Source organism: Cheilinus undulatus, linkage group 21, assembly GCF_018320785.1.
Source record: "Cheilinus undulatus linkage group 21, ASM1832078v1, whole genome shotgun sequence".
Classification (NCBI taxonomy): Eukaryota; Metazoa; Chordata; class Actinopteri; order Labriformes; family Labridae; genus Cheilinus; species Cheilinus undulatus.
Window position 1 is genome coordinate 39736129 of NC_054885.1, and position 11847 is coordinate 39747975.

Genomic DNA, 11847 nt, shown 5'->3' on the forward strand with positions numbered 1-11847 from the left:
CGAGAGTGACGAGAATGTATGAGGCAATGTTTACTCCTTAAAGTGAAATTAAAATGATCAGTTAATTTAAAACAGCAAATAAATAAACTAAGTGTTTGACCACGAGAGTAAATGATGATAATTTATAAAAATATGAGGAGGAGGAAGCTTTGGAGGGCCTCATTTATATGAAATAATAGTCAGAACTTTAAAAATTTTATTTACAGGCATTCTTGAAGAAGTCCTAAGCAGACTGAGACTCATTTATACATTTGAGAGGCAGGTAGAGTAATGTTAACGCTTGTTTAATAGCAGAAATCTGTGTTTTCACCCTGTTTTAGGTATTAAAGAGGTCCTTTGTATCTGCAGATTATCAATACTGTGAAAGAATTGATCAGGACAGAAAAATGATGCTGCGCATGTTTATTTACGGTACATTTTCAGACTTTTGCTCAGTGTTTGTTTTTAAGTCCCAAGTATTTGATCCAAACAGGCAGAAAAGTAGATCAATAAAAAGCCAAAACACCCTGCAGCTCTGCAATCTTTCTTTATTTATAAAATCTTAAATAAATCTTAAGACAGTCAAAGATGCGTGGGTGAGTCAGAACATTCAGAGTCCACACCTTTAGAAAGAAATAAAACGGTTTATACTGAATGTTTTTCAGGAGTTTTAGGGACAGAGCCGAGCAAACTGCTCCAGGTTTAAATACATCAGCTACATGTCTTAAATAAATGCATACAAGGCAAATATCAAGCTTTCAATGGCACATAGAATAAAACAAAAACAGCCCTACATGTACGTTTAATACTTCTGTAAAAACACAAGTCAGCATTTTCTGCATCATAGTGAACGATCTGGACAGGAAGTGGTGTTACACTGAAGGAAAACTTTAGCAAAGAGTTTATAAAAGCTGTAATACAGAGGAGGAATGTTTCTTTGAAACCCTCAGATGAATGAAAATAAATGCTGCAGAGGTAGGTACCACATATTAAAAACAGATCCCCATGTCTTTATGCTTGGCTTAAACAAAGCAGTACAGTAAAGGGTTAAACAGGCAGCTTCCAAGCGTTCAAATGGCTTTCAGTTTGTCAAAAACCTTCATTCTGCTCAACTTTACAAACTCATTCCTCCACTATCACTAGTGTTTTTAAATATTCCTCAGCCATGCTGAGTCTTTTCCTTCTGTTCTTAAAGAAAACAACAAAAATACAAGCTGTAAATAAAATTATACTTCATTTAGTTCCTGAAAAGACTCAGAAAAAAAGGTTTAAATCCCATTTGAAATACTGGATTATGTGGGGGATAAACGTCTCTTTGAACACGTTTTCTGCTGCATTAACCTCCTTTATCTGAGTCTATTTTAGTGAAACACTAAAATAATATAAACACTTTATAAAGCCTGGAATGGAAGGCTGACTTTTATTATTGGATGACTGCAAAAAACTTGAGTTTTTCTTCAAGAAAGGAGCCTTTTTATGGCAGATTTTATCTGCAAAGCCTGGGAGAAGAGACTATACTGTTTACTACTGAGAAGGGAAAAGATCATGCAACTTTGTACTTAGTTGTGATGAATTTATTCTTTTTTTTTAAGAAAACTGCAATGGTATTCCCGTTGTCTTATAAACCCACATTTAAATCCTGAATCATGTCCATGCTGATCGGAATGAATGGGAGCCATCTAGCCAGAGCTAAGAGACTAGCGGTGCCTCTTTAACAGCTTTTCTCCATCGTGTTGTCATACATTTTAAAGGACTTGCTGATCTACCATCTAGCCAACAAATCTGGTAGGGTCCTGGTTTGGAATGACAACTACTGGTGGCATTGGCTGGCCTGTATGCAAAAGGCAAGGATGGAATGTTTTATAGGCTAAAAAGGATGGCATCATCTATAAAGGCAGAGGCTGGAATGTTGATGAAGCTGGGGATGTTGTGGTTGTTTTTTCCTCCATTATTGCCAGATAGTAGGCCTTAGTTATTCACACAACTGATCCAATCCAGTTGAAGACATCCCAAACCGTCCTGTATGCAGTCTGAGCTGTCAGATATCTGTTGTCAGTACAGGTGTGTCTACACAGCACGAAGGATTTGGTATCTGAATGCCCAAAACGGATATAAATTGAGTGTATAGCGTTAGAACAGGTAGGCCACAAAGTCAAGCACTGCCCTGTAAGTGAGATCTCACGCACAGCCCTCATCAGCTGACGGCCAGTTGATTCACACTAAGCATGCGATTGGCTAATCGCACCCATACTGCCATATTTAAACTGCTCCAGCCTGGCTAAGCTTTGCTGCTCCCTCTGCTAACCACTTTTTGCAACCCTCCTCCACCCCAGCTCCTCCTTCATGATGTCTGCTCCTGCTGCCTCAGACTGTCCTTTCCTGTAGGCTCAGCCAAATATAAATAACGGTGATATGTATAACTAATAAAGGCTAATGAAGAAAAATATTTATAACCACTAATCAAGTCTGTTTACAAAGTCGTCCTGACTGAAAAGCTGCTAATGCATCGTATAATTGTTCTGGCACTCCTTCAGCAATGCATCCATCTTCTGCTCATTATGCAATCTGTAGATCAGCCAATCATCTTTCTTTTTTAGGGATGACAAAGCATCAGAAGACCCTAAACGCCCTTTTATGTGAGCGCACTCAGAGTCTGGAGCAGGAAGAGTTCAGAGATAAGCTGCTTCATGATCCTCCGTATCTCTAACTGGAGCTTAAAGCAGTATGTAGAGCTCGCTTTGTGGAGCATGTCTGTTCTTCTTCTGCCTTTATAATTCCATTTATTCTAACGGCTGATTGTGAATGTTTATGTGGCTGTGATGGCGCAGTCTTGGAGCATACATGTGTTTAAGTTAGAAAAATGTGCTTTAAAGTGCAAGTTTTGGGGAAAACAGATCAGCAATGATGTGATCTTCTGTTCCAACTCTCACTTCCTTCACTGTTGACTTCATGTTAAATGTTTTTAGCACTTCAAATCTCCTTTTTTTGTCCCTGACTTTTTCTTCCTACTTCATTTTGCTTTAAATCTCTTCTCTTCCTGCAGAAACCCTCTCTTTTTCCACTCATACCCATTTCCTTCCATCAGATGGCACTAATTCCTCCCCCCTCCCTTCCACACCTCCTCCTCCTCCTCCTCCTCTTCCTTTCTACGATCCAGCTTCCTGTTCTTGTCCCAGAGCCTCTAACAGCAGTCCCATCGGCGTCCTCTTCAGCCCGATGCTCTCCAGTTTGTTCTCCAGTTTGTTCTTCAGGCTGCGTAGCCTCATCGAGGCGTGGACCAGAACCACTGAGAGGAGATGGAATAAATGTTGGTTAGTCAGCTTTAATATGTAGAGGCATCTATATCATGAAACATTTGCACACGGAATAAACAAGCACATAAAAAATGCAAATACTGTTTAAGTTGCACAAAAACATCTGCAGCATCTTCTAAAGCAGCGTGCGTGTCTTACTTAGTATAGGGAAGGCTATCCCAAACAGGAACACGGCCACGCCCCCCAGCACCGATATGAAGAGGTAACTGCCCAGGAGAATGGCCAACATGGCGGCAGCAGGGTGGTTTCTACGGAAACGGCGTATAGGAGCTTGGTTCTCAGCGGCCCAGACAAAACCAAGGAAGCACAAGGTGACCACGATCGCTCCAACAAACATCTGGAAGGGCTGGAAATACCTGAGAGGAGAGACACATTTACCTGAGAGGAAAGACAGATTCACCCGAGAGGAAAGACACATTCACCTGAGAGGAAAGACACATTCACCCGAGAGGAAAGACACATTCACCTGAGAGGAAAGACACATTCACCTGAGAGGAAAGACACATTCACCTGAGAGGAAAGACACATTCACCTGAGAGGAAAGACACATTTACCTGAGAGGAAAGACACATTCACCCGAGAGGAAAGACACATTCACCCGAGAGGAAAGACACATTCACCTGAGAGGAAAGACACATTCACCTGAGAGGAAAGACACATTCACCTGAGAGGAAAGACACATTCACCCGAGAGGAAAGACACATTCACCCGAGAGGAAAGACACATTCACCCGAGAGGAAAGACACATTCACCCGAGAGGAAAGACACATTCACCTGAGAGGAAAGACACATTCACCTGAGAGGAAAGACACATTCACCTGAGAGGAAAGACACATTCACCTGAGAGGAAAGACACATTCACCTGAGAGGAAAGACACATTCACCTGAGAGGAAAGACACATTTACCTGAGAGGAAAGACACATTCACTGGAGAGGAAAGACACATTCACCCGAGAGGAAAGACACATTCACCCGAGAGGAAAGACACATTCACCCGAGAGGAAAGACACATTCACCCGAGAGGAAAGACACATTCGCCTGAGAGGAAAGACACATTTGCCTGAGAGGAAAGACACATTTGCCTGAGAGGAAAGACACATTCACCTGAGAGGAAAGACACATTTGCCTGAGAGGAAAGACACATTCACCTGAGAGGAAAGACACATTTGCCTGAGAGGAAAGACACATTCACCTGAGAGGAAAGACACATTCACCTGAGAGGAAAGACACATTCACCTGAGAGGAAAGACACATTTACCTGAGAGGAAAGACACATTCACCTGAGAGGAAAGACACATTCACCTGAGAGGAAAGACACATTTGCCTGAGAGGAAAGACACATTTACCTGAGAGGAAAGACACATTCACCTGAGAAAGACACATTCACCTGAGAGGAAAGACAGATTCACCTGAGAGGAAAGACACATTTACCTGAGAGGAAAGACACATTCACCTGAGAAAGACACATTCACCTGAGAGGAAAGACAGATTCACCTGAGAGGAAAGACACATTCACCTGAGAGGAAAGACACATTCACCTGAGAGGAAAGACACATTTACCTGAGAGGAAAGACACATTCACCTGAGAAAGACACATTCACCTGAGAGGAAAGACAGATTCACCTGAGAGGAAAGACACATTCACCTGAGAGGAAAGACACATTTGCCTGAGAGGAAAGACACATTCACCTGAGAGGAAAGACACATTTGCCTGAGAGGAAAGACACATTCACCTGAGAGGAAAGACACATTTGCCTGAGAGGAAAGACACATTCACCTGAGAGGAAAGACACATTTGCCTGAGAGGAAAGACACATTCACCTGAGAGGAAAGACACAGGTGTATTCTTTGGTTTTACTCTAACAGTACTCACAGGATTAAAATGAATATTAACCTGTCTGCAAAGAGTTCAGCCTGTGAACGGTGCACTCACTTTCTTTATTTACAGCCTAAAAATCATTTTAAACTCTGAAAATCAGGATTCAGGATGACCCTAGAGAAGACAGCTCAGATTTGCATCTGATGGACATTTTGACATTTTAACTTTTATTTTAGATGAACTGAGAACTATATTTACACTCGTAGCACCACGGTGAGAGAAGAGGATGAGGAAGATGCACCTCAGTGGACAGGTAGATTTGATGAACTGGTTCATGGTCTGCAGCCTACGTACCTCAGGTCTGAAGTCTATGGTTCGGTACATTTTGGTACAAAAGTGAAACAAATGCAACAAATAAATTTCATCTTCACTGGGAACATGAGAACTTCCCTTTAGCACGTCTTCTCAGACGTATTCAGATTCCCATGCTTACTTAGGTTGCATTTTATATTTATAAAAACATTACAAAAAAAGTATAAACATAATGAAACAACAGAATACTGCTGCAGCCTGCTACCAAAAGGTCTTCAATAAACAGAAGTTTCTGGAATTAATGACACTAAATATTAGGGATGATCCTTAATCGTTAGCTTGTCTTAGGAGGCTAGAAACTGAGCTTATAGTTCAGGCAGACCATGGAGTCAAGCACAGCTGTATCAGTGAGATCAGCAGATCTCAAACAATCCTGCATCAGCTGACAGCCAGCTGATTAGCTCTAAGCATGCTACAGGCTAATCACACCCATGCTGCCATATTTAAACTGCTCTAGCCTGCTACTCTGCTGCTCCCTCTGCAACACTCCTCCACCCCAGCTCCTCCTTCATTCTTCTGACTCCATCAGTGTTTTCATTGTCATTACGCCTGCTCTGCTCTGGGGTTATGCTGCTTTTTTACCTGCCTCAGCAGAGGAGAGGCTGGAATGTGTTCCTGTTTGCTGCAGAACAACCACACATAAATAACAGCAGGAAGAGCAGAATTAATAACTGCTGTTGGAAATCTACATTTCAGACATGTAATAGTACTAAAGGCTCATTTTACTGTAAATTATCATTACTCAGAATGGTTCTCAGTATTGGTGATTGATGGCGTTACTCATAATAATCGTATTGGTATCAGCCATGACAAACTAAAATCAGTGATTCCTACTTTAATGGAAAAAACTTCTAACAGGAGAAAACAAACATGTTTAAAGGCTCATCCTTACGGAAGCCCGGGGAGGACATGCATGTAAAAATGTTTTCATTCCATTTCCTGTGAGAATCCTAGATGTCTAATGTTTAACACTTCATAATTCATTATATCAACCCTCTGGTACCCCTCGTGCCAAAAATGCACACTTAGTTGATTTTTTTTTAAACTTCATCCTCTTTCACAATTAATATTATCATGTGTCGTATTTTTTTTTTTTTTTTTTTTGCATTTTTTTGCATTTTTGCACAATTTTCAAAATCTGTCCCAGCCACAACAATCAGCCCCACATAAATGAAGTAAACCTTTTTTTATGGCGTTAATATCCCTGGTGTGCAAAAAGTCCCCATTGAAACCCATTCAAACCACTTCTTTTGATCCATACACCATTAAGGCATGAATCATGCATTTTCTGGTTTCTGGGCTTCATTTGAGAGTTGGGGCTTTACCTTTGCACCTGGAGCATTTTTTTACCCTGTGATGTCACTTTTACCATATATGGGCGAGGGCAGGAAATAGATGTTTTTTTCCACCAGATTTCAGTGTTATACTGCCCTCTGCTCCCCTTCTCACTAACTCTCTGAGGGTTTGTTTCAGTGCAGATCAGTGTGTGAGTCTGTGAGTGTGTCTGTGCAATAATCAAAAAATAACTTATCTAATTTTCATGTAGTAACCTGCAAAAAAAAACATTTTTTGTGTATTCTGCATCTAAAAATGCAGTGACATCATCAATGAAACAAAAATTTACAAAAATTAAAATGAATGAGTATTTGACATTTATGATTAGGGCTGACCTTAAATGAGAAAAATATAATTCAATAGCAGTAAAACTATTTTAAAATGTATGATATTTATAACATGATTTAAAGGTGTGCATTTTTCGCACAGAAGGGTGAAAAATGTGAGTATTTTAGAATAAATGACCTCACAAAAAACTAATAATGCATTTTAACCAATGTTGCTTCTAATCAATGACATATGCCAGGCTGCAATCATCCATAAATAAGTTATTCACTTTCAGTGTAGTATCTTAAAAAAAAAATCCATTTGTGTTTTTTTTTTCATCAAAAAATGTTTGTTTACATTACAAACACGGCAGTTAAAGGGTTAAAAGATATGATAATAACTGAGTATTTGGTATTTTTGTTAATGGCACAAGTTGATGAAACAAGAAAAAAATTAAACAATTAAAAATAAACTAATATAACTTTTTTATTTACAGTAATAACCCCCCTGTGCATTTTTGCACACTAGAAGGAAAATGAGGCAGCAGTTTGTAGGGAAACCAGAGGGTTAAAAAAAAAAACTACCAAAGATCAGCCGTTCTGTTTTGCTTTAAAAATGAGCTCGATATCAGAAAGAGCCCACTGAAAAAAATCCTCCGACTTAACCACGCAGTCGAAAAACTGTCTCACCTGTGACTCCCTTCCCTCCCTCGCTGTGGTTACCTGCCCAGGTGTGCAGTGACAGCTGTAAGGTTTACATGCTGAATTTGCCTTCCCACAGCACATATCACCGTGGTCACAACAAACTGTTTTTTCTTTTGTTTGTTTGTTTGTTTTTTCTAAAAACGATTAGACATGACCATGAAACAGCGCTGCTATGCTCAGGACAGGAGATAAAACAGTCAAAATCTCACAAAAACAACTAAAACTGACTTCTCATCGGTCTAATAACATCCAGCAAATAACATGTTTGGATGTTTGTCTGCCTAGGGCTTCTGTAGTTTTTGCCACAGGACAAATTTGGACCCGACTTAAACTTCACGACCCACTTTTAGGTCCTTTAACTTTCTCTTGGAGTAAATCTACATTTAATTCAATATTTTAGTGGTTTTATTGTAGAAACAGAGTCAACTTTGGAACTGTTTTCCTGAACACCTGGACTAACTGTAGCCTGTAATCTCAGACTTTATTCCTCCTTCCATCATTGGTCATGTTTGCTCTTGACCCTCCTCTATAGGCTGGTGAACTTCAGTATGGACGCCTGAGGACCAACAGTTCTCAGCAGCAGCAAAGTCATGATTGCAGGGTAATTATCAGAGCCCTGGGGATCCTGAATGTCAGCCTATGGAGAGGAGTTTTTGTTTAGATGTCTCATATAAAGCCGTGCTCACTGGAGAAGACTCAGACTGACAGCTGATCGGAAAATACAGTAAAATGATCAAAAACTCTACAGAAGGAAAAAAGAGGAGAATTAAAGTTTACTGTAGAGAGAGAGAGAGAGAGAGAGAGAGAGCTGACCACGCCAGTCACGCTGACTGTCTCTCACCCCACCAGCAGCAGCAGCAGCAGGGCGCTCAGGAAATAGTTGCTCTGGTAGTACAGCAGGTTGTTGATGATCCGGTTGTTCCACCGGTCCAGGTCCCTAAAGTCCGGCACCGCGAACCGAGCCGAGCTGAGGAGGAAGTCATCCAGGGTGCGGAGGGGAGGCGGCTGCACGTCTGCCATCTTTACACCAGGAGAAAGAACTAGCTCTCCCAGCATGCACCGCGGCGAGAAACACGGAGGACGTAAAGGGGAGGGTCACTCGAGAACGAGCGTCGAGAACGCGCTTTCAACCTCTCATAAGTTAAAATAACTCACTATAATGATCTTAAAACCAGCACTGCTGGGTTTTACTGTTAAATATTTACTTTATTTTAAACAAATACAACTTTATTTGGATATAATTTAAACAGTTTGACTCTTTCCTGAACTATGGAAGCCCAAAATGGACATGACTCATACTTTTTGTTTTCTTGAATCAGCAGTAGAACAAATAAACTCATTTCTGGTTGTTTCCTTTAGATCTTTTCATATTTCCGGTGTTATTTTAAGAATAAACGGCTGATAGTAAGCTAGTTGCATGTGATCATGAGGAAAAACTCAAAATAATTAGTTATTTCAGGATAAAAAATTAAATAAAATCTACAGATACATGCCGTCATAGGACTTCTACGACAGAGTATCAGGGCCACACGAAGAGAAAAAAAAATCAAAGAATACTTTTTTGACATTACCAGAAAAAAGTCTTAATATTACGAGAATAAAATATTACAAGAGAGACAGTCTGCCGCGCTGCCGCAGATCTACGACGGAGTATTGACCTGATTCTGATAATAATTTGATGCTGATGTGCTAAAAGATGAAGTATTTCCTTATTTGTGAAACTGATACTAAAGTATAGCTTCACTAGATGCTCAACATTGCTCATTTTAACGGCATACTTTCTTTATTGTAATACTTTATTCTCGTAATATTACAAATTTTTTCTCATAATATCAAAAAATGTTTTTTTATTCTTTTATTTATGGCCCTAATACTCTGTCGCAGACTTCAAACTGGTTATGTCAAATGTCAGAATTTGGTGTTTTACGTGCAGGGGCGTGGCTAGGGATTTTGGCCCCCCAGAAAGAATATCACACAGGGCCCCCCTTAACCGGCTAGCCAAGCAACAAATGTTGCATGATTTTTTAAAAATATTTATGCATTTAAATGTATTTTTGAACCATAATTTCTGGATTTATGAGCAATATTATTTACAATGTTTAAATTAATTTTCTTGCATTATTTCACAGCGCTGGGCTATACCATTTGGACAGTTTTGAGGATGGAGCATTTGAGCATTTTATTTCACTCTATTTGATACAAGTTTTTGTCTGTTGCTTTTGATTCAATAATGACACTAATTAATGATAAGAATAAATAATAAATAAATAAATAAAACACTATCATTGCAGGCTTCCAAAGGTTGGTGGTGGTCATCAGTACCCCCCCGCCCATGTTTATGAAGTTTTATTAACTTTTTTCATTAGAAAGTTCATAAATTCTGGTGTGGCCAAATACAGATGAATTTAATATTTCTGCCCTCTTTAGTCAGAAACAAAGTTATGGGATGTGATTTAACCTCCTGAGACCTGAGCGTCTGTTTAGAAGGAGGATTTTAGTTTCTGTGGGATCAGCAGTGGCGTGCACAGACTTTTCAAGGGCAGGGGCGAAAAGAAAAATAAGGGCACATCCAGCGTGTTCTCGCCACTGAAGAGGGCGCTAAGTTTGGCGTGTTTTTGAGGGCACTTCAGACATGTTTATATGTTCTATAAATGGCACATTATATAGCCTTAAAACAGACTAACTAGACAGACTACTCAAGTCAGTTTGTAGTGAGGATCAGTATCCATAAGGACTGTGGAGATTCAACGCTGGACTGTGAGGAACACAGAAGTAAATAAATAAATCCCTAGGGGGTCTGGGGGTCTTCCCCCAAACATTTTCAATGAAGTAGATGCCATTTCCTGTATTCTGGTGCATTTTAACACCATATTAGCACCAGATAATCCAAACTGGTTCTGTGAGATATAGTTCTGGATCAGTGTAGATCAAAAAAGGGCCCACAATAAAAGTCACTGCCACAGTGATGTTTCATAGTATTCCTTGGTCCTCATGGTCTTCTGGAGTCTAGTGTGTTTTGCCTTTGAACAGGCTGATACCAAAACGAACAGGAAGTACTTTTGGGTTCCTGTCGTTGCAGATTTTGCTCATGGTACCTTCTGCTTTGGTTTGAAGTTTTGCCAGCCTTTTAGGGGCCCTGCTGGCCCCGGGACCCCGAGCACTGGCCTACTTTGTTTGCTGGTAAGCGGTCGCCCTGGTGGTACTGCAGTGGCCAACATTTTTGCACAGTTCAGACGGTGTGCAGGAGTTTTTCCTGCAAATTTTGAAGTCCTCATGCACGACTGTCCTTTAAGAAAAATGCACTTTTAAATTGATTTAGCCAACCATCCATGGAAAGAAATGTTACTGTTTTAAAAACTTGGAATCTAGAAAAGTTTGTAAGTTTTAAAAATGTTGATAACACTGGCAGGGCTGCACTGTGGTGCAGGGGTTAGCACTGTTGCCTCACGGTAAGAAGGTCCCTGGTTCGCCTCCTGGCCTTTCTGTGCAGAGTTTCTCTCCGTGCACAGGTGGGTTCTCTTCAGGTACTCCGGCCTCCTCCCACCACCAAAAACATGCTCGTTAGGTTAATTGGTGACTCTAAATTGCCCGTAGGTGTGAGCGTTCCTGGTTGTCTGTCTCTAGATGTCAGCCCTGCGACTGACTGGCGACCAGTCCAGGGTGTACCCCGTCTCTTGCCCAATGACAGCTGGGATAGGCTCCAGACCCCCCCTCGTGACCCCGAACAGGATAAGCTGTTTAGAAAATGGATGGATGGATCGGTCAGGTTACATTTTTTGCTTAAAGGTTTGTCTCTTTTTGATTTTGCTGCTTGTGAAATGATCAGAGATTTTATTTTTTTGTAATGAAAAATATCAAAGTAGTAAAATCTGTGACGACGTTTACTCAGACTCAGTGACAGGGAGACGTCTGTCCTCTTAGATCAGAAGGTCAGCTGTGTCCCTGATAAATCAGAGTGATAAATCCTGACCAGTCTCAGTGAATCGTTTATTTTTGTGCCTTTTTAAACGTTTAACTTCAGACCGATCTCTTATTTCTAATTTTCATAAAGTTTTTC

General features: G+C 40.4%; 1 protein-coding gene across 1 annotated transcript; it reads right to left on the reverse strand.

Annotated features, from left to right (window-relative positions):
- Positions 1 to 426: 426 nt before the first annotated feature.
- On the reverse strand, positions 427 to 8821 carry praf2 (PRA1 domain family, member 2). The gene is made up of 3 exons (XM_041777690.1): positions 8632 to 8821; positions 3432 to 3649; positions 427 to 3265 (listed from the first exon to the last, which is right to left on the reverse strand). The coding sequence occupies exons 1-3, from the start codon at positions 8808 to 8810 to the stop codon at positions 3126 to 3128; spliced, it is 537 nt and encodes a 178-aa protein (XP_041633624.1). The 5' UTR covers positions 8811 to 8821; the 3' UTR covers positions 427 to 3125.
- Between the last annotated feature and the right edge of the window lie 3026 nt (positions 8822 to 11847).

Excerpts from the sequence above, each read along its gene's own strand:
- praf2 (XM_041777690.1), bottom strand. The coding sequence starts at position 8,810 with ATGGCAGACGTGCAGCCGCCTCCCCTCCGCACCCTGGATGACTTCCTC. Across the intron at positions 3,650-8,631 it reads CTGCTGCTGCTGCTGGTGGG|GTATTTCCAGCCCTTCCAGA; the intron begins GTGAGAGACAGT and ends CTCTCCTCTCAG. Across the intron at positions 3,266-3,431 it reads GATAGCCTTCCCTATACTAA|TGGTTCTGGTCCACGCCTCG; the intron begins GTAAGACACGCA and ends ATCTCCTCTCAG.